The sequence below is a fragment of the Oncorhynchus nerka genome, linkage group LG10, assembly GCF_034236695.1.
Source record: "Oncorhynchus nerka isolate Pitt River linkage group LG10, Oner_Uvic_2.0, whole genome shotgun sequence".
Classification (NCBI taxonomy): Eukaryota; Metazoa; Chordata; class Actinopteri; order Salmoniformes; family Salmonidae; genus Oncorhynchus; species Oncorhynchus nerka.
In genome coordinates this window covers 85300793-85324815 of record NC_088405.1, presented here as the reverse complement: position 1 = coordinate 85324815, position 24023 = coordinate 85300793, and the positions used below count along the sequence as shown (strand labels likewise).

Genomic DNA, 24023 nt, shown 5'->3' with positions numbered 1-24023 from the left:
CCAGGGCCTGAGATAAACCCTGGGCTAATATGAACAACTTCTACAGGCACCAATGTACACATAATGCAATATACATTTTCTTCATTCTCATTTAGAACAATGGATTTTACTGAAAATTCTACCACCTGAAAAACACACGTTTGTATTTGAACTGTCTATTTATGTGAAATGCACAGATAAATGGGTAATGTACTGTAGCCTCCCCTTCATCCTGGCAGCATCAGTGAGTACTGTAGCCATCCCTTCATCCTGGCAGCATCAGTGAGTACTGTAGCCATCCCTTCATCCTGGCAGCATCAGTGAGTACTGTAGCCTCCCCTTCATCCTGGTAGCATCAGTGAGTACTGTAGCCATCCCTTCATCCTGGCAGCATCAGTGAGTACTGTAGCCATCCCTTCATCCTGGCAGCATCAGTGAGTACTGTAGCCTCCCCTTCATCCTGGCAGCATCAGTGAGTACTGTAGCCTCCCCTTCATCTTGGCAACATCGGTGAGTACTGTAGCCTCCCCTTCATCCTGGCAGCATCAGTGAGTACTGTAGCCTCCCCTTCATCCTGGCAGTATCGGTGAGTACTGTAGCCTCCCCTTCATCCTGGCAGCATCAGTGAGTACTGTAGCCTCCCCTTAATCCTGGCAGCATCAGTGAGTACTGTAGCCTCCCCTTCATCTTGGCAGCATCTGTGAGTATTGTAGCCTCCCCTTCATCCTGGCAGCATCAGTGAGTACTGTAGCCTCCCCTTCATCCTGGCAGCATCAGTGAGTACTGTAGCCCCCCCTTCACCCTGGCAGCATCAGTGAGTACTATAGCCATCCCTTCATCTTGGCAGCATCAGTGAGTACTGTAGCCTCCCCTTCATCCCCGCAGCATCAGTGAGTACTGTAGCCTCCCCTTCATCCTGGCAGCATCAGTGAGTACTGTAGCCTCCCCTTCATCCTGGCAGCATCAGTGAGTACTGTAGCCTCCCCTTCATCCCCGCAGCATCAGTGAGTACTGTAGCCATCCCTTCATCTTGGCAGCATCAGTGAGTACTGTAGCCTCCCCTTCATCCCCGCAGCATCAGTGAGTACTGTAGCCTTCCCCTAATCCTGGTAGCATCAGTGAGTACTGTAGCCATCCCTTCATCCTGGCAGCATCAGTGAGTACTGTAGCCATCCCTTCATCCTGGCAGCATCAGTGAGTACTGTAGCCTCCCCTTCATCCTGGCAGCATCAGTGAGTACTGTAGCCTCCCCTTCATCTTGGCAACATCGGTGAGTACTGTAGCCTCCCCTTCATCCTGGCAGCATCAGTGAGTACTGTAGCCTCCCCTTCATCCTGGCAGTATCGGTGAGTACTGTAGCCTCCCCTTCATCCTGGCAGCATCAGTGAGTACTGTAGCCTCCCCTTAATCCTGGCAGCATCAGTGAGTACTGTAGCCTCCCCTTCATCTTGGCAGCATCTGTGAGTATTGTAGCCTCCCCTTCATCCTGGCAGCATCAGTGAGTACTGTAGCCTCCCCTTCATCCTGGCAGCATCAGTGAGTACTGTAGCCCCCCCTTCACCCTGGCAGCATCAGTGAGTACTATAGCCATCCCTTCATCTTGGCAGCATCAGTGAGTACTGTAGCCTCCCCTTCATCCCCGCAGCATCAGTGAGTACTGTAGCCTCCCCTTCATCCTGGCAGCATCAGTGAGTACTGTAGCCTCCCCTTCATCCTGGCAGCATCAGTGAGTACTGTAGCCTCCCCTTCATCCCCGCAGCATCAGTGAGTACTGTAGCCTTCCCCTAATCCTGGTAGCATCAGTGAGTACTGTAGCCTCCCCTTCATCTTGGCAGCATCAGTGAGTACTGTAGCCTCCCCCTCATCCTGGTAGCATCAGTGAGTACTGTAGCCTTCCCCTCATCCTGGCAGCATCAGTGAGTACTGTAGCCTTCCCTTCATCCTGGCAGCATCAGTGAGTACTGTAGCCCCCCCTTCATCCTGGCAGCATCAGTGAGTACTGTAGCCTCCCCTTCATACTGGTAGCATCAGTGAGTACTGTAGCCTCCCCCTCATCCTGGCAGCACCAGTGTGTACTGTAGCCTCCCCTTCATCCTGGCAGCATCAGTGAGTGCTGTAGCCTCCCCTTCATCCTCGTAGCATCAGTGAGTACTGTAGCCTCCCCTACATCCTGGCAGCATCAGTGAGTACTGTAGCCTTCCCCTCATCCCGGCAGCATCAGTGAGTACTGTAGCCTCCCCCTCATTCTGGCAGCACCAGTGAGTACTGTAGCCTCCCCTTCATCCTGGCAGCATCAGTGAGTGCTGTAGCCTCCCCTTCATCCTGGTAGCATCAGTGAGTACTGTAGCCTCCCCTTCATACTGGTAGCATCAGTGAGTACTGTAGCCTCCCCCTCATCCTGGCAGCATCAGTGAGTACTGTAGCCTCCCCTTCATACTGGTAGCATCAGTGAGTACTGTAGCCTCCCCTTCATACTGGTAGCATCAGTGAGTACTGTAGCCTCCCCCTCATCCTGGCAGCATCAGTGAGTACTGTAGCCTCCCCCTCATCCTGGCAGCATCAGTGAGTACTGTAGCCTCCCCTTCATCCTGGCAGCTAAACGTGAGTGCTGTAGCCTCCCCTTCATCCTGGTAGCATCAGTGAGTACTGTAGCCTCCCCTTCATACTGGTAGCATCAGTGAGTACTGTAGCCTCCCCTTCATACTGGTAGCATCAGTGAGTGCTGTAGCCTCCCCCTCATCCTGGTAGCATCAGTGAGTACTGTAGCCTTCCCCTCATCCTGGCAGGATTCGTGAGCTCCACAAGACCAACATTAGCCTTAGTTCCAGAGGGGAAACTAATCTAATTCTGAGTTGGAATACCTATATACTGATCCAATGTTCAAATATTCTGCCAAATAAGCTAAGAGTATAACTCTGGAAAACGGCTTCATTCTGTAGACTCTTATGTTTGAGCACCCTGTTAAACCTTTACTAGATATCAGGGTATTTTCAGATCTACCCCAAATAGCAATTAACTGAACATCCTGGAATCCAGCTCCACGGATCTGCCAAGTCTAAACTGGGCTGTGAGAGTGACAGTTGACAGATCTGTGAAGCTGGATTGCAGGATGTTAATGTATATATGAACCTTGCAGAGCCTCCCTTGTTTCAGCTGAATCTGAAGCCCGATAACAGGCTATTACCACAGGTAATGATCCACACACAGCCTGTAAACTGCCATCTAATGAGGGTTACTCCATAAAAGACACTCTCTTGTGTCCCCTCAGAAATTGAAATTCCTGTTCAACTCTCTCACATGGCAGGCTGCTGTATAATTCATTTTCACACACTGTTGTTCTATCTTTTTCTTTATCGTGTTCTTCAAAGGCTTGGATTGGATATTTACTCTTCTAAAATCAGTGGCTGGCAAAATAACAATAATCAAAACGGTGACCCTAAACTTGGATTTGGCAACACAGGAGGGTGTGACACAGAATGCGCCCGTAGTATAGCAACACCTCCATGGTTCCCTTCATAATGGTGTTTCTGCTAAACAGGAGTCGCTGTGATGGTAATGACAGGGTGCGGCTCAAATGGCACCCTATTTCCTATATATGGCCTATGGGCCCTTGTCAAAAGTAATGCACTATATAGGGAATAGGGTGTAATTTAGAACATATACAGTCTTGTGAGTGTGGGCAGGAGTAGCCTGGTGCCTTACCGATGAGGGAGAGCTGCTTGGCGGGTCTGGGCTGCAGGTCCATGCCGTTCTTCAGCCACAGAATCTTAGGGTCTGGGATGCCGTCGGCGTGGCAGTGCAGGCTGGCAGACACACCAGGCTCCTGGGCCTGCGTCTCTGGGTAGACCAGAATCACTGGGGGAACTGAATACATAGACACACACACACAAAGAGACAAACATAGCCACAATAGAGTGGAGTCAGAGAGGTATAATTACACAGGCACAGCAGGCAGAAAGGCTTTCATTTCACACCCGTACCACACAAAATCACACATAGCTACAGGCACTGCGTTACAGTCCAGCGCAAATGTTTATAACACCAAATAAGACCACTATTGAAGGAAGTTAAGAAGGTGAATCTGAAGGCACACACAATATAGGAGAGGCAAGAAAATCCACTTTGTTGAGCAGCCCCAGTCATTATTTACAGGTGAAACACTTCATATCCATACACAAACGCATGGTAATTGTCTTCGAAGATAACCTGCCTTTCAGGAAGCAAACATTTCCCTCCCTCTTCAACTGAATGTCTCAGATGCAGCTGTATCGTTTTGCAATTAGCATAAATCCTGCCTTACAACACACAATCACGCCTATAATCCTTGTTAATTGAAAATCATTTCAGGCTATTTTTGTCTATGCATATCTGTGCGAGCAATGAAATCAAGCTCGGGAAATTGAGATTGTTATCTTTGATTTGATACAGTACAGACGGTACAAACGGCTCTCCCAAGGCCCTCAATGAAGAGGAAGGCCCGGTAATCACACGTAGTCTCAGCAAAAAAAAAGACTTATGGGAATGATTTAGTAGAGCAGTGTGTTTTGCTAAGTGCCTGCAGCCAGCTCCTCTGAGCTGATTCCTGCTGGCTATTTGATGTACTGTAGATATAACACTGTACATGCTCAGGGTGGAATCATCTGAGTATGGTGAGTAAAACACCATGGGTATAGACTTGATTTGCTTTCTATGATAATATGTGGGACATGTTGAAAACAATGGCATGTTTTGTGATTGGAACACGGTTGCTGCCAAGAGAGTCTGAGACAGGGTTTGAGACAGGGGTTGAGACAGGGTTTGAGACAGGGATTGCCAGTCCTGACCCTGGAAGGTCCTTAACCCACGAAAGCATCTCACTTTTTGTTATCTATTCAAACTATTTGTTATCTATTAAAACTACTTGTTATCTATTCAAATGATTTGTTATCTATTCAAACTATTTATCTATTCAAACTATTTGTCATCTATTCAGAAATCAACAATTTAACATTGAATGCAGTGATGCACTGCTACACATTTAGTCAGGTCAGAATTCTGGTGAACACCATGAAATGTCAAGTATATGCCATTACTAACCATTCACCTGCAGTACATGGGTCTGGCAGAGTTCTTCATATCCATACGCATGACAGCTGTAGTTCCCCATATGGATGGTTGTCACCTTGGTGATGTAGAGGGAGCCGTCATCACCAAAGTCCTATTGGGGGAAGAGGAAGGTGGCAGTGGAGGATGGTGAGGGAGGGAAGAAGGGAGGGGAGGGATGTGAGGTAAGGGAGGAGGAAAAGGAGGGAAGTTAAGGGAGGCAGGGTACACAACAGGGGACCATGGAGTGATGAGAAGCATATAGACCATGAATCAACGTGGTCCCTGGATGTTGGGACGGGCAAGGGGATTGGAGCCCTGTCGTCACGCTCAATCAGTCTGATAAATAGGAAGGGTTAAAAATACAAAGAACATTAGAGTGATTAATGGAGCCAGTTGTTGTTTTTCAGGATGCACAACTCACTTGGGGTTTCAGCGAGGCTTAAGGAGGATTAAGATACTAAACAGTGGTGTCCCAGTATGTGGCGGACTGACAGTGTGCAGATGTGTGGAGTTAGCTACCTTAATAACCAAACACATCCCTCTCTAAACAGAGACTAAAGACTTGGAGTTTATTGCCGCAAGCAATCGTCCCACTACATGCTTTAAGAAACTACTGCTTCTCATTAGGCTAACGAGATGGGAGTGGATGAGGACAGAATGGTCTCTTTGCTTTAAGGTGAGGAAAGGTACTGAAGAGGAATTACTTAGGACGGACATTAGAAAGGCTTTACGGAACATATGAAAACAGTAGACTCTGCTTTAGAGAATAATTACTGTACAGCAGGGTTTCCCAAACTCGATCCTGGGCCACCCCTGGGTACACCTTATGGTTTCTGCCCCAGCATTACACAGCTGATTTAAACAAGTTTTGACTATTTGAATCAGCTGTGACGTTCTAGGGCAAAAAACTAAATGTGCACCCAGAGGGGGCCCCCAGGAAAATCTATCCTACAGCGTTTATCCCTATAGGGGATCAACTTAACTGTGTAGCGCTGATTCTTCTTATTTAGTACCAGTACAGGTTTATATGATTAAACAAGAAATACTGAAAATCATGTACAACTTTCAAGTTCGATTAGTAGTATGTACAGGATACACATGTTACACTCCATCCAATGAAAGGCAATGCAACAACAATAAGAAACAATAAAAGATGAGAATACGAACATAAAGTAAATGACAGTAGAATATAATAAACATGTTAGCATTTATTATAATACAGGAAGACACAATTTATAGTCCAATATTTACACGTGTATTGGGGAAGGAGCTATTGGGGGACAATCATTTAAATTGTGGAGTATTAGCAATAGTAAATAAGAGTCTGGTAGCAGAAGTTGCAACGTGTAGCATGAATACGTGTTGGTGTGTGTGTGCATGTGTGCGGACGTGTGTGCGTGAGTGCAGAGAGTCAGCATAGGTGGTAAGTCCAGTTCAAGTGTTCAGCAGTCTGATGGCTTGTAGATAGAAACTGTCTCTGAGCCTGTTGGTATCAGACCTCATGCTCCAATACCGTTTGCCTGATGGTAAGGGAATGAACAGCTCGTTGCTGTGGTGTGTGGGGTCCTTGATGGTGGTCCTTTTGGTCGTGGATGGAGCAATTCCTGTACCAGGTTGTGATGCAACTGGTCAGGATATTGTCGATGGTCTAGCTGTAGTATTTGCAGAGGACCTGAGGTGGCATGCCGAATTTCTGCCTTAGGAAGTAAAGACGTTGTCGTGCCCTCTTGACAAGAGTGGTGGTGTTGTTAGTCCAAGTCAAGTCCTCTGTGATGTGGACGCCAAGGAACTTAAAACTGCTGACTATCTCTACTGCAGTGCTGTTGATGTGGATCAAGGCATGTTCCCTCCTCTGCTAACTGAAGTCAACAATCAACTCCTTTGTTTTGCTGATGTTGAGGGAGAGGTTGTTGTCCTGGCACCATAATGCCCGTCGACTTACTTCCTGCCTATTAGCTGAATCATCGTCATTGTTAATCAGGCCTACAGTTGTGGTGTCGTCAGCAAACCTGATGATGGAGTTGGTGTTGTGCAAAGCAGAGGGCTGAGGACACAGCCCTGGAGGGACCTGTGTTAAGAGTCAGCATAGAGGAGGTGTTATTGCCAATCCTCACAGCCTGTGGTCTGCTCATCAGGAAGTCCAGGATCCAGTTACAGAGGGTAGGTTCCAGACACAGGGCTCTGAGCTTGTTGACGAGCTTGGAGGGTACAATTATGTTGAATGCTAAACTGTAGTCAATAAACAGCATTCTCACATAGGGGTTCCTCTTGTACAGATGTGAATAGCAATGGAAATGGCATCTTCCATAGATTTGTTGGAGCGGTAGGTAAATTGGAGTGGGTCCAGTGTGCCTGGCCTTGAAGTGGCAAGCCTCTCAAAACACTTCATGTCACCTTGGTTTTCTTGGACACTGGAACTATGGTAGTCACCTTGAAACTAGTAGGGATTACAGCCTGGGACAGGGAGAGGTTGAAGATGTTTGAGAAGATGCCCGCCGGTTGGTCAGCTTGTGAATATTCACTCTTTTGAGAGTTTTCCCCACGTCAGGCTTGGAGAGCGAAAGCACATGGTCTGGGAGGGAGGCTTCGGTGGGCACCAGACAGCTGGATCATACATTTCCAATTATTGTCTTAGTGTCAACATGTTGTGACTCAAATTACAGACCTCATGCGCCTCCCGGGTGGCGCAGTGGTCTAAGGCTGTGCCACCAGAGATTCTGGGTTCGAGCCCAGGCTCTGCCGCAGCCGGCCGCGACCGGGAGGCTCATGGGGAGACGCACAATTGACCCAGTGTCGTCCGGGATAGGGAGGGTTTGGCCAGCAGGGATATCCTTGTCTCATCGTGCTCTAGCTACTCATGTGGTGGGCCGGACACAGTGCACGCTGACCAGGTCGCTAGGTGTACGGTGTTTCCTCCGGCACATTGGTGCGGCTGGCTTCCGGGTTGGATGTGCATTGTGTCAAGAAGCAGTGCGGCTTGGTTGGGTTGTGTTTCGGAGGACGCATGGCTCTCGACCTTCGCCTCTCCCGAGTCTGTAGACAGTAACTACTACCAATTGGATACCATGAAAAAGGGGTAAAATATATATTTTTTAAATGACGGAACTCATAAAGGGAAATTAGTTATTGTTCAAAATAACTGATTGAATACAGTGGAGTGGCTGTACACTTACAGTTGAAGTCGGAAGTTTACATACACCTTAGCCAAATACATTCAAACTCAGTTTTCACAAATTCTGACATTTAATCCTAGTAAAAGTTCACTGTCTTAGGTCAGTGAGGATCACCACATTATTTTAAGAATGTGAAATGTCAGAATAATAGTAGGGAGAATGATTTATTTCAGCTTTTATTTCATTCATCACATTCCCAGCGGGACAGACGTTTACATACACTCAATTAGTATTTGGTGGCATTGTCTTTAAATTGTTTAACTTGGGTCAAACATTTTGGGTAGCCTTCCACAAGCTTCCCACAATAAGTTGGGTGAATTTGGCCCATTCCTCCTGACAGAGCTGGTGTAACTGAGTCAGATTTGTAGGCCTCCTTGCTCGCACACGCCTTTTCAGTTCTGCACACAAATTTTCTACAGGATGGAGGTCAGGGCTTTGTGATGGCAACTCCAATACCTTCACTTTGTCGTCCTTACGACATTTTGCCACAACTTTGGAAGTATGCTTGGGGTGATTGTCCATTTGGAAGACCCATTTGCGACTGATGCTGCTTCAATATATACACGTAATTTTCCCCCCTCATGATGCCATCTATTTTGTGAAGTGCACCAGTCCCTCGTGTAGCAAAACACCCCCACAACATGATGCTGTGTTCTTCCGCTTGCAAGCCGCCCCCTTTTTCCTCCAAACATAACGATGGTTATTATGGTCATACAGTTCTATTTTTGTTTCATCCGACCAGAGGACATTTCTCCAAAAAGTACGATTTTTGTCCCAATTTGCAGTTGCAAACCTTAGTGTGGCTTTTTTTTATGGCAGTTTTGGAGCAGTGGCTTCTTCCTTGCTGAGTGGCCTTTCAGGTTATGTCAAAATAGGACTCGTTTTACTGTGGATATAGATACTTTTGTACCTGTTTCCTCCAGCATCTTCACAAGGTCCTTTGCTGTTGTTCTGGGATTGATTTGCACTTTTCGCACCAAAGTACTTTCATCTCTAGGAGACAGAGAGTGGTCCCATGGTGTTTATACTTGCATACTATTGTTTGTACAGATGAACGTGGTACCTTCAGGCGTTTGGAAATTGCTCCCAATGATGAACCAGACTTGTGGAAGCCTACAATTCTGAGGTCTTGGCTGATTTCTTTTGATTTTCCCATGATGTCAAGCAAAGAGGCACTGAGTTTGAAGGTAGGCCTTGAAATACATCCACTGGTACACCTCCAATTGACTCAAATTATGTCAATTAGCCTGCCAGAAGCTTCTAAAGCCATGACATAATTTTCTGGAAATTTCCAAGCTGTTTAAAGGCACAGTCAACTCAGTGTGTGTAAACTTCTGACCCACTGGAATTGTGATACAGTGAATTATAAGTGAAATAATCAGTCTGTAAACAATTGTTGGAAAAATGACTTGTGTCATGCACAAAGTAGATGTCCTAACCGACTTGCCAAAATTATAGTTTGTTTACAAAACATTTCTGGAGTGGTTGAAAAATGAGTTTTAATGACTCCAACCTAAGTGTATGTAAACTATACACATAAAGAAGCATGGTATTGTTTCATACATTTTTCATTTGAGTTTGTATTTCAAATGAAAAACCACCCAAAATGTTCCTTCTATCTTTTCACCCCTTATAAAACAGTAATAGCTCTGTACTGTATTCATAATAGTCTTAGCGGAAAATCATTTTAAGATGTTTGAAGGTTAGCATAATGGATTTTTCACAGCAGTCCCAAACGGCGAGTAAGAGGCCCGTTTGACATGCTCATTACATTTTTTTATAGCATAATTGTTTTTGGAGAAAATAGAGAAAATGCATGAATTATTTTGGTCCCGCTTTCAATGACCTGCAGCTTATACAGGCTTCATTAAGCCTTCATAAACACTACATATGTGTTATGAATAGTCTATAACCATATGTCATGCTTTATAAAGGGTTCATAAATGTGGCATAACTGTGTGACATAAACACCCATGTCAAATGTGACATAAACCTGTGCTTTATAAAGGGTGGCAAAAGCGGCAGGGTAGCCTAGTGGTTAGAGCGTTGGACTAGTAACCGAAAGGTTGCAAGTTCGAATCCCCGAGCTGACAAGGTACAAATCTGTCGTTCTGCCCCTGAACAGGTAGTTAACCCACTGTTCCTAGGCCGTCATTGAAAATAAGAATTTGTTCTTAACTGACTTGCCTAGTAAAATAAAGGTCAAATAAAAAAATTAAAATAAAGGCCTTATCAATCATATTAACTTGAGGGATTTACAAAGCATTTATAACCGTGTTATGCATCTTGGTATTGGTAGAGCGCTGCAACACCAGGATATTGGGTTCAATTCCCGAGATCACCCATACGTAAATATGTATTCACGCAAGACTGTAAATTGCTTTGGAATAAAGGGGTCTGCTAAATTTGATATATAATATCATATTTCATTAAACCATTTCTAGGATGGCCCAACCTCTTTCCCTCTTGGGTGCATAGTCAATATTGGACCTGACCTCAACTTCCCCCAGAATGCTGTGCTGCAGGATGACGCACACTCTAAAGTTCAGTCATGCACAGCAAAAGACGTTGTTAGGGTCTTTTAAAATCAGTTTTTATTTTTTGCCAACTTCAGTTTTTTTTGTTTTTGTTTTTGCATCTTTCTTTTCCCCCCATATTTTTCTGGTTTTCCCCAGTTTTTTCACTGTTGTTTGGTTAGCAGGTTTTCTGTAGTGCAGTAAGCCACATGTGAGTAAAAGGCCAGCAACACTTTGTATTATTCAGAGCCCGATGAAGTGACACCATACATACATTCTACAGACCCTACCGAGTATTTCCTACAACACTTTGTATTATTCAGAGCCCGATGAAGTGACACCATACATACATTCTACAGACCCTACCGAGTATTTCCTACAACACTTTGTATTATTCAGAGCCCGATGAAGTTACACCATACATACATTCTACAGACCCTACCGAGTATTTCCTACAACACTTTGTATTATTCAGAGCCCGATGAAGTGACACCATACATACATTCTACAGACCCTACCGAGTATTTCCTACAACACTTTGTATTATTCAGAGCCCGATGAAGTGACACCATACATACATTCTACAGACCCTACCGAGTATTTCCTACAACACTTTGTATTATTCAGAGCCCGATGAAGTGACACCATACATACATTCTACAGACCCTACCGAGTATTTCCTACAACACTTTGTATTATTCAGAGCCCGATGAAGTGACACCATACATACATTCTACAGACCCTACCGAGTATTTCCTACAACACTTTGTATTATTCAGAGCCCGATGAAGTGACACCATACATACATTCTACAGACCCTACCGAGTATTTCCTACAACACTTTGTATTATTCAGAGCCCGATGAAGTGACACCATACATACATTCTACAGACCCTACCGAGTATTTCCTACAACACTTTGTATTATTCAGAGCCCTATGAAGTGACACCATACATACATTCTACAGACCCTACCGAGTATTTCCTACAACACTTTGTATTATTCAGAGCCCGATGAAGTGACACCATACATACATTCTACAGACCCTACCGAGTATTTCCTACAACACTTTGTATTATTCAGAGCCCGATGAAGTGACACCATACATACATTCTACAGACCCTACCGAGTATTTCCTACAACACTTTGTATTATTCAGAGCCCGATGAAGTGACACCATACATACATTCTACAGACCCTACCGAGTATTTCCTACAATGCTTTTACTGCAGCTCCCAGAGTAGTTTTTGCTTTATAAGCCAATATGTATTGATTCGATTGGGGGCATTTATTTGATCTTGGAACATGTTTTAAAACCCAAACTGAATACCCTTTCACTTAAAAATGAACAAAAATGAATAATTGTTCATGTTTAGACAATTCTTTTTCATATACAGTGCATTCGGAAAGTATTCAGACCCCTTGACTTTTTCCGTATTTTCTTAAGTTACAGCCTTTTTCTAAAATTGATGAAATAATTGTTTCCCCTCATCAATCTACACACAATACCCCATAATGACAAAGTGAAAACCGTTTTCTTGTGTGCAAATTTATTAAAAATCACAAACAAATACCTTATTTACATAAGTATTCAGACCCTTTGCTATGAGACTCAACTTGAGCTCAGTGGAGATGGGAGAACCTTCCAGAAGGACAACCATCTCAGCAGCACTCTACCAATCAGGCCTTTATGGTAGAGTGGCCAGACGGAAGCCACTCCTGAGTAAAAGGCACATGACTCATCGCATGGAGTTTGCCAAAATGCACCTAAAGAATCTCAGACCATGAGTAATACGATTCTCTGGTCTTATGAAATCAAGATTGAACTCTTTTGCCTGAATGCCAAGCATCATGTGTGAAATCTGGCACCATCCCTACGGTGAAGCATGGTGGTGGCAGCATCATGCTGTGGGGATGTCTTTCAGCGGCAGGGACTAGGAGAGATGAACGGAGCAAAGTACAGCGAGATCCTTGATGAAAACTTGCTCCAGAGCGCTCAGGACCTCAGACTGGGGCGAAGGTTCACCTTCCAACAGGACAACGACCCTAAGCACACAGCCAATACAACGCAGGAGTGACTTCGGGACAAGTCTAAATGTCCTTGAGTGGCCCAGCCAGAGCTCAGACTTGAACCCAATCGAACATCTCTGGAGAGACCTGAAAATACCTGTGCAGCGATGCTCTCCATCCAGCCTGACAGAGCTTGAGAGGCTCTGAGGAGAACAATGGGAAAAAGTCCCCAAATATAGGTGTGCCATGCTTGTAGCGTCATACTGAAGAAGACTTGAGGCTGTAATCGCTGCCAAATGTGTTTCAACAAGTAAAGGGTCTAAATACTTATGTAAATGTGATATTTCGTTAAATACATTTTCTAACATTTCTAAAAAACTGTTTTTGCTTTGTCATTATGGGGCATTGTGATATCATTATGGGGCATTGTGATATCATTATGGGGCATTGTGATATCATTATGGGGCATTGTGATATCATTATGGGGTATTGTGATATCATTATGGGGCATTGTGATATCATTATGGGGTATTGTGTGTAGGTTGATGAGGGGAGAAAAACAAATTATTACATTTAAATTCCCCAAATTCCATGACCCGGAAGTACTTCTTTAGTGTGGCTCATGAAACGCTGATCATGTGGATCAAATCAAATGCCTCACTTGTGCTGCCACTGGAGAGCGAAAGACAATTAAGTTAATGTTCATTTATTGTAATTTAAATGAGTTCTTAGTAGTTAAGTGTTGAGTTAGATTACGTACTGTAGCTGCCTCAATCGTAATGTGTAATGACTTCACAGCAATTGCTAGCTAACCAAAATCCCCCTAGAATCAGCCAAGTCTCATAATCACATCATGAGATTTGTAAATGAAATAGGAATATAATATTACGAATTGAATAGAGTTTCCCATCTTTAATTAAAAAATATATATATATATTCAACCTTTATTTAACTAGGCAAGTCAGTTCAGAAGAAATTCTTATTTACAATGACGGCCTACCAAAAGGCAAAAGGCCTCCTGTGGGTATGGGGGCTGGGATTAAAAATAAAATATAGGACAAAACACACATCACGACAAGAAAGACAACACAACACTACATAAAGAGAGGCCTAAGATGACAACATAGCATGGCAGCAACACATTAAAACACAGCGTGGTAGCAACACAACAGGACAACAACATGGTAGCAACACAACATGGTAGCAGCACAAAACATGGTACAGTACAAACATTATTGGACACAGACAACAGCACAAAGGGCAAGATCGTATAGACAACAATACATCACGAGAAGCAGCCACAGGTGTCAGTAAGAGTGTCCATGATTCAGTCTTTGAATGAAGAAATGGAGACAAAACGGTCCAGTTTGAGTGTTTTTTGCAGCTCGTTCCAGTCTCTCTCTGCAGCAAACTGAAAAGAGGAGTGACCCAGGGATGTGTGTGCTTTGGGGACCTTTAACAGAATGGGACTGGCAGAACAGGTGTTGTATGTGGAGGATGAGGGACAGGTATACAGAGATGACCAGTTTACAGAGGAGTATAGAGTGCAGTGATGTGTCCTATAAGGAGCATTGGTGGCAAATCTGATGGCCGAATGGTAAAGAACATCTAGCCGCTCGAGAACACCCTTACCTGCCGATCTATAAATGATGTCTCCGTAATCTAGCATGGTTAGGATGGTCATCTGAATCAGGGTTAGCTTGGCAGCTGTGATGAAAGAGGAGCGATTACGATAGAGGAAACCAAGTCTAGATTTATCCTTAGCCTGCAGCTTTGATATGTGCTGAGAGAAGGACCGTGTACTGTCTAGCCATACTTCCAAGTACTTGTATAAGGTGACTACCTAAAGCTCTAAACACTTAGAGTTAGTAATCATACCGGTGGGGAGAGGGCATTCTTCTTACCAAACCACATTACTTTTGTTTTGGAGGTGTTCAAGACAAGGTTAAGGGAAAAGAAAGCTTGTTGGACACTAAGAAAGCTTTGTTGTAGAGCGTTTAACACAAAATCCTGGGAGGGGCCAGCTGAGTATAAGGCTACCAACCGCATATAACCGGATGAGAGAGCTTCCTAATGCTTGAACTATGTTGTTGAGGTAAATTGAGAAGAGTGTGGGGCCTAGGATCGAGCCTTGGGGTACTCCCTTGGTGACAGGTATTGGCTGAGACAGCAGATGTTCTGTCTTTATACACTGCACTCTTTGAGAGAGGTAGTTAGCAAACCAGGCCAAATACCCCTCAGAGACACCAGTACTCCTTAGCCGGCCCACAAGAATGGAATGGTCTAGCGTATCAAAAGCTTTGGCCAAGTAAATAAATATAGCAGCACAACATTGCTTAGAATCAAGGGCAATGGTGACATAATTTAGGACCTTTAAGGTTGCAGTGAAACACCCATAACCTGAGCAGAAACCAGATTGCCGTGAGAATACTATAGACATCAAGAAAGCCAATCAGTTGATTATTTTTCCAACACTTTTGATAAACAGTGCAAAATAGAAATTGGCCTATAACAGTTTTAACCCCCTTTAAATAAAGGATGCACCGTGGGATCCTCCCCAGAGAGGAGAGACAGGTTAAAAAGGTCAGAGATAGGCTTGGTGAGGATAGGGGCAGCAACCTCAAAGAAGAAAGGGTCTAAACTATCTGAACCAGATGTTTTTTTGGGGTCAAGTTTAACTTCTTGGATATAGTGGGCGCTATTTTAATTTTTGGATGAAAAACGTTTTAAACAAGATATTTTGTCACGAAAAGATGCTCGACTATGCATATAATTGACAGCTTTGGAAAGAAAACACTCTGACGTTTCCAAAACTGCAAAGATATTGTCTGTGAGTGCCACAGAACTGATGTTACAGAAAAAACCCAGATAAAAATCCAATCAGGAAGTGCCGCATTTTTTGAAACCGCCTCATGCCAATGACTCCTTATATGGCTGTGAATGGGCCACGAATGAGCTTAGGCTTTCTGTCGCTTCCCCAATGTGTCGACAGCATTGTGACGTATTTGTAGGCATATCATTGGAAGATTGACCATAAGAGACTACATCTACCAGGTGGTCGCTTGGTGTCCTCCGTCGCAATTATTGCGTAATCTCCAGCTGCAGTATTTTTCCGTTTGCTTCTGATGAGAAGCCAACTGCCACCACTGATAGATTATCGAATAGATATGTGAAAAACACCTTGAAGATTAATTCTAAACAACGTTTGCCATGTTTCTGTCGATATTATGGAGCTAATTTGTAAAAAAGTTCGGCGTTGTAAGTGACTACATTTTCCGGTCTTTTTCTTAGCCAAACGTGATGAACAAAACGGAGCTATTTCGTCTACACAAATAATATTTTTGGAAAAAATGAACATTTGCTATCTAACTAAGAGTCTTGTCATTGAAAACATCCGAAGTTCTTCAAAGGTAAATTATTTTATTTGAATGCTTTTCTTGTTTTTGTGAAAATGTTGCCTGCTGAATTGCTAGGCTTAATGCTATGCTAGGCTATCAATACTCTTACACAAATGCTTGTGTAGCTTTGGTTGAAAAGCATATTTTGAAAATCTGAGATGACAGTGTTGTTAACAAAAGGCTAAGCTTGTGTTTGAATATATTTATTTCATTTCATTTGCGATTTTCATGAATAGGAAACGTTGTGTTATGGTAATGAGCTTGAGGCTATGATTACGCTCCCGGATACGGGATTGCTCGTCGCTAGAGGTTAAGGAGCTCCTTTAGCACCTCAGATTCAGTGACCGCCTGCAGGGAGAAACTTTGTAGCGTGGCAGAGGAAAAAGAGGGAGGAGCATCATGGCTGGTTGCATTAGAAGGGGTGGGAGATGAGGAAATATTGGACGGGCAAGGAGGCATGGCAGAGTCAAATAGGAATCGTGACTTAATGAAGTGGTGATTAAAGAGCTCAGCCATGTGCTCCTTGTCAGTAACAACCACATCATCAACATTAAGGGACACGGGCAGCTGTAATGAGGTTGGTTTATTCTCCAGATCACCATTTTCCAAAACTTCTTGGGTTAGACCCACAGAGAGAGAACTGCTCCTTAAAGTAATTAAGTTTGGCCTTCTGGATAGCCTGAGTGTACTTATTTCTAATTTGCCTGAATGAGAGCCGGTCAGCCTGAGTATGCGTGTGCCGAGCGATTTGCCAAATGGAGTTCTTGAGGTGGAGTAACTCTGCCAGATCATGGTCGAACCAGGGGCTGAACCTGTTTTTAATTCAAATTTTCTTTATGGGTGTATGCTTGTTAACGACACCACTGAAAATGTTAAAAAAGAAGGTCCAAGTGTCTTCGATAGAGGGGATCAAGCTGATTCTATACCAATTTACAGATGCCAGATCATGCAGGAAGCCGCAGCACATAAATGCCCTTATCCAGATGGTTTGACAAAGGCATTTCCTAACAGACCTGCTAACTTTCTTTGTTGTTACCAACATGCAGTATCTCCATCAGGAAGATAGGCAAGATCCATTTGTCTGCCAGCTCAGCGACAAGCTACACTATTCACAGCCCTGTGTAATGTTCAATGTAATTGCATTGCTGGACTTTTTGAAACTTCATGTATTTGTAGTTTTTTTTATGTACAAATAAAAATGAATTTGTTTGAGCTGTTAGTGATAATTCCCTAAGTTGTAATACATTTGTGTTTACCTCATTAAGCCTTTATGTGTGTTATAAAATGACCAAAGGTGTTTGACGTTCAATTAAGTACAGCATAATGTGATATAGAGCCTTTATGGATGGGTTATGAATGACCGAAGGTGTCTCACTTTGTGTGTGTGTGTGTGTGTGTGTGTGTGTGTGTGTGTGTGTGTGTGTGTGTGTGTGTGTGTGTGTGTGTGTGTGTGTGTGTGTGTGTGTGTGTGTGTGTGTGTGTGTGTGTCAGAACCAAGATGATTTGGAGTAGTCCAACCTGAGACTACTGCACCAGGTAGTCCTCTTCTGTTCCCATGCTGGAGACCAGGGCTTGATTACAACCTGTTACAATGGTGCCAAAGTTTTGTGGCTGATCTTTCAACAGGGGAGTGGGTGAATGTGTCAAAGGTCTGACTGGGCCCAGCACAGCAAGGTATGGCTAGTTTTTGTTGAGTGCATATTTGTGTAACTAGGTTCCAGAAGAAAGATACTTTCAATGTCTTTAGGTTGGGTGTAAGTGTTTCTGTTACCGTTTCTCAGTAAAGTATTATATTTATCCACGGATTCCTCGTCTGGGCTCTTCTCTGCACCTGGGTCCAACCTCACCATGTCACAGCGACAAATCACACACAAGGCCTTCGATCAGTATGCTTTATATTCTTTGTTCTTCATTGAGATGCAATGGTATTACACAATAGCAGGCAACACTTCCCATGCAGACTCTGAGCATTAAAAGGGTGTAACACAGCCTAAGGATGACATGGAAACACATTATGCTGAAGGGCACATTTCTTATCGTGCACCCCTTCATGTTCGTAAAAGTTATTATTTATAATTATTCATTAGTGACAATTGTAATTGTCTTCACACACTATTTATCACTGCATAACCTAACTCCATGGAAACAGTAGTAGTCTCATGTTACACAGAGGACCTTGTTTTCTCCCACTTCCTTGTCCTCAGCGCGACCCCGCCTAAGCACATGCCAGTTGTCGTGCATGTCATTGTTTATTGGCTCTCTGGCCAATTCATTAACATTCAATTAGAGAATTCTAATTAGCTGGTGGATGGATAAACACAGTCCCACGCTGTCAGCTGTGCAGTTGAACTAAACAGCTCACCGCCACTGCCGCTCTATAGTTCATTAACCACATGCAGCCAAGCCCAATTCCCATGCATTGCCATGCTGCGATTAGCAAAAAAAAATCATTTTAATATGGTTTGTGCTCTTTGAGTTCAGTAGGACACCTGGCAGAGCTCCTGAGACCCAAATCATTACATTATTTACAATTAGAACCAATGATTCAAAGCAAGAGGAAAAACACAGGCCTGTTTGTTTTGTTTTTTAAACAGGCTGGGAGAAGAAGATGCATAAATTGGGTTAATGGGAATTAGCATTTCTTACTTATTTTCTGTGAATCTTTATCTAACGTTATTGATTCATTGTTTTAAACCAATGTGAAGAGCCCCTGCTGAGACATGTTCTGAGGATGATCAAATATTAATCAAAAGCCCAATTATAAATGTCTTAAAAGCAGCGTTTCTAAAAACACCACACATCAAAGTTCACAATGTTGGACACTTGTTCAGTGTTTCACCTTGAAAAGCCCCTTTAAATGTAAAGATGGAAAAAAGGGTTACACAAACTCACATCTGCAGTTTTGGGGTGGAGGCCTAATCACAACCATATTTTGTAGGGTTAGCATGAGCAGATAGGCTCATAGTAGCATGACTTAATTCATGTCAAAACATGATATGTAGCTTTACAACTTAAAGGGTATGTTCAGCATTTTCTCCTGGGCCATGGACTACTTTCAGGATGAGGAACCATTTAACATCAAGATTTTACAAAGCAAATGACTGAACTTCCCCTTTATACCCTCTGAAACAGCCAATTGCTCCTGCCTAGGACTCACATTGATATCCTCCAGGTCCAGGAAGTTGAGTATTATCCCATTCCTCTTCCAGATGATTGGTGGCCGCAGCGTCCCCTGGATGGCACAGGACAGCACGGTGCTGAGGCCTACTGTTACCGTGGAGATGCTCATTCTCTGGTCCTCAGCCAAGCTCAACTGAACAACCTCTGTAGGTATATATATATATATATATAGAGAGAGAGAGAGAGAGAGAGAGAGAGAGTGAGAGAGCGAGAGAGAGAGAGACAGAGAGAGAGAGAGAGAGCGAGAGAGAGAGATTTACATAGAACAAACAGCAAAAACATATACATGATCAAATACAAATCTTAGAATCAACTATTAAAGACCACCAGAACCCATTGGATTCGACAATTACCTCGAATGAACCCTCCAACCCAAAAAGACCTGTGGTGTTGATGATATCCTCAATGAAATGATAAAATATACAGACAACAAATTCCAATTGGCTATACTAAAACATAATCCTTAGCTCTAGCATCTTCCCCAATATTTGGAACCAAGGACTGATCACTTCAATCCACAAAAGTGGAGACAAATTTGACCCCAATAACTACCGTGGGATATGCATCAACAGCAACCTTGGGAAAATCCTCTGCATTATCATTAACAGCAGACTCGTACATTTCCTCAGTGAAAACGATGTACTGAGCAAATGTCAAATTGGCTTTTTACCAAATCATACAACAGGCCAAGTATTCACCCTGCACACCCTGACAAACAAACAAACCAAAACAAAGGCAAAGTCTTCTCAAGCTTTGTTGATTTCAAAAAAGCCTTTGACTCAATTTGGCATGAGGGTCCGCTATACAAATTGATGGAAAGTGGTGTTGGGGGAAAAACATATGACATTATAAAATCTGTGTACACAAACAACAAGTGTGCGGTTAAAATAGGCAAAAAACACACACATTTCTTCCCACAGGGCCGTGGTGTGAGACAGGGATGCAGCTTAAGCTCCACCCTCTTCAAGATATATATCAAACGAATTGGCGAGGGCACGAGAAAAGTCTGCAGCACCCAACCTCACCCTACTAAAATCTGAAGTCAAATATCTACTGTTTGCTGATGATCTGTTGCTTCTGTCACCAACCAAGGAGGGCCTACAGCAGCACCTAGATCTTATGCACAGATTCTGCCAATCCTGGGCCCTGACAGTAAATCTCAGTAAGACCAAAATTATGGTGTTCCAAAAAAGGTCCAGTCGCCAGGACCACAAATACAAATTCCATCTAGACCTAAACATAAGCGCCACAGGTAACTTCCACAAAGCTGTGAACGATCTGAGAGACAGGGCAAGAAGGGCATTCTATGCATTACATTACATTACATTTAAGTCATTTAGCAGACGCTCTTATCCAGAGCGACTTACAAATTGGAATGCCACCTAAAAGGAACATAAAATTCGAAATACCAATTAGGATCTGGCTAAAAATACTTGAATCAGTTATAGAACCCATTAGGCCTATATGGGACTGCTCACCAACCAAGAATTCACAAGGGTCAAACACCAAATTGAGACTCTGCATGCCATATTCTGCAAAAATATCCTCTGTGTACAACGTAGAACACCAAATAATGTATGCAGAGCAGAATTAGGCCGATACCGGCTAATTATCAAATTCCAGAGACGAGACGTTAAATTCTACAACCACCTAAAAGGAAGTGATTCCCAAACCTTCCATAACAAAGCCATCACCTAACAGAGAGATGAACCTGGAGAAGAGTACCCTAAGCAAGCTGGTCCTAGGGCTCTGTTCACAAACACAAACACATCCCACAGAGCCTCAGAACAGCAACACAATTAGACCCAACCAAATCATGAGAAAACAAAAAGATAATTACTTCACACATTGGAAAGAATAAACAAAAAAACAGAGCAAACTAGAATTCTATTGTGGCCCTAAACAGAGAGTACACAGTGGCAGAATACCTGACCACTGTGACGGACCCAAACTTAAGGAAAGCTTTGACTATGTATAGACTCAGTGGGCATAGCCTTGCTATTGAGAAAGGCAGACGGCAGACCTAGCTCTCAAGAGAAGACAGGCTATGTATACACTGCCCACAAAACGAGGTGGAAACTGAGCTGCACTTCCTAACCTCCTGCCAGAGAGGGGGTGGAGAGAGGGGGTGAGAGAGAGTGGGGTGGGGGAGAGCGAGAGAAAGAGAGAAGGGGGGGTGGGAGAGAGAGACAGAGAGAGACAGAGGGAGAGAGAGGGGTTGGAGAGAGAGAGAGAGAGGGGTGAGAGAGAGAGAGAGAGAGAGAGAGAGAGAGAGAGAGAGAGGTGTGAGAGAGAGAGAGAGAGAGAGAGAGAGAGAGAGAGAGGTGAGAGAGAAATTGAAGAGATGAGTTGGTGGTGGGACTGAAACAAAGCCAGACTTTATTCATCACAGCACAGAACATACAGTAAAGCATATAAACACAGCCATGTGAGAGAGAACAATGTCTAATCTGAGGACGAGACGATGTGAGAGAGAACCCACTTCTGATCTGAGGACGAGACCGTTTGAGAGAAAACGATGTCTGATCTGAGGACGAGTCTGTGTGAGAGAGAACAATATCTGATCTGAGACAAGACCGGTTGAGAGAACGATGTTTGATCTGAGGACGAGGCCGTGTGAGAGAGAACGATGTCTGATCTGAGGACGAGATCGTATGAGAGCGATTATTAAGGAAGATTTACATTCAGCTGACTAGCGAATCCAATTTGTTTCACCTTTAAGGCACATGACAAAGCACTGTTCTCGAGTTTCCCCAAGGCCCATAACTATACAGGAAGGAGGAGTGAGGGATGATAAGGGGTGGCAGGTAAGAATGTCATATATATGACTGAACGACAGTGGGACAATATTGGTTGGGTTCTTAAGGAAGACTATAACGCTACTTGTTCATGCAGCTTATTCACGCTGCTTGTTGGTTAGCGACTGCTCCTGCTACCTGTTTCTCCCTAACTTGTTAACCAAAGTTTTGGCTAACTGCCCCATGATATACTGCTTGTTTCTACGGCACGGACTTGCATGTTGGTCATCTCCCGCTCGTATAGTGTATGTGCTGCCGTGATCCATACAGTGAGCATGTCCTCTGCTTTCTCTCAGTTTGCAGTACGGGTGTGTTACTCACTCGGGTGTGTGTTGTGCTTGTATGTTTGCCATTTCACTGGCTGTGCTTGTTTCAGGAGGCGGGGTGCAGGCTATATTTGCAAATCCACTGTAGCTCATAGCAAACTTTTAGTAAATTCCTGTGACGAGAGACATGGGAGCCCAGCTAGACTAACGAACGATTTCAATGCTGCAGGAGATGTTTTTTTTTGCTCTATACCAGGACAATGTGGACCGTCTGAACTTTCAATGTAGCAACTGTTTGCTTGCAGAGGACTACAGGGGCAAAGTGGCTACTCTAAGCAAACAAGTAGAAAACTTACACAAGCTACTGGGGAATCCATGCCCGCCTACTTTCTCTTTATCTTCTACTCCAGAAGCTGGACGCCGCTTTGGCCTGGTGAGAGTGTTGCTGCCGTGTCACATCTCCACAGCCTTGAGGGTGTCTGAGACTCCGGCCCCTTCATCAGCTACGGAGGATTCTAAGGCTGGCTCAGGCCTTCGGGCACCACCTCCCATCTTTCCTAGATGGGTCTTCTAAACCATTCGAGGCGAAAGAATGTTCAAACCTCCTCAGCCATTTCACCAGCTGTTGTCATCGGCAGCTCTATCGTGAAATACATCTTGGTTCCCGGAGCAAAAATCTGGAGCACGAGTACAGGACATTACAAGGCTGCTTCCTGCCGTTCTATGACAGCTGCCGGGGGCTAATGCTGTCGTAGTCCACGTGGGGTCAAACGACATTAGAAGGGCTAGCTTGGAATGGCTGAAAATATATTTTGAAGAATTGATTTTAGCTCTGAAAGATCCGAAAAAGCAGTCAATTATTTCAGGCCCGGTACCATCATTGGACCGTGGTTGTGAAAGATTCAGCAGGCATTACATACCTGGCTGAAAGACTACTATAAGTCTTTTGGCACACATTTTTTAGATAACTTAACACCTTTTGGAAACAGAAGATGCTCTACATGAAGTCCATCTAAATCATCTGGGCTCCTGGACCCTGTCCTCGCATTTCAAGGCTGCGTTGAGACAATGAATTATCAGTGACCCATGCCCTGCTCAGATAATCCCTACCATTGTGTTGGTGAGTTGTCATAGTGCTGCTTCAAATATACATTGTCCCAAGGATGTTGGCAGTCATAATGTAAGTAACCTAACGTATGTCCCTCTAACTCCCCTAAATGTCAAACCTACAGCTATTGTATGCAGTAATCATGTGCCTATCAACCTGAGTTATACTGTTAGCACTGAGGCTATGTGCCCTAGTAGGAAGTCCACTGTGTGCAGCCCACCCGGAACTATTATCTCAAACATAAAGGTCACTGTCATGTCTATCTCTGATAAGCCTTCCAGTAAAAACAATCAAGAATCCCAGACAAGTGTGAAAAACAGCCCACATTAACATATATAGACTAAGAAACAAGGTTCACGAAATTGTTAACTTGCTAGTAACAGACAACATTCATATACTGACCATCTCTGAAACTCACTTCGATAATACATTTGATGATTCAGTGGTAGCAATACATGCTTTCAAAATTGGAAAGCCAATTGTGGAGGTGTTGCTGTGTATGTTCAGAGT

At 43.8% G+C, this 24023-nt stretch overlaps 1 protein-coding gene across 1 annotated transcript in view; it reads right to left on the bottom strand.

Moving 5' to 3' along the window:
- Positions 1–24023, bottom strand: part of LOC115136188 (follistatin-related protein 4-like) — a 248920-nt gene that overhangs the window by 19909 nt on the left and 204988 nt on the right. The window contains exons 6-8 of the mRNA XM_029671728.2: positions 19319–19485; positions 5056–5176; positions 3682–3843 (exon numbers count right to left, since the gene is read on the bottom strand). Coding sequence (XP_029527588.2) covers positions 3682–3843; positions 5056–5176; positions 19319–19485 — 450 coding nt within the window. The remainder of the gene's footprint in view (positions 1–3681; positions 3844–5055; positions 5177–19318; positions 19486–24023) is intronic.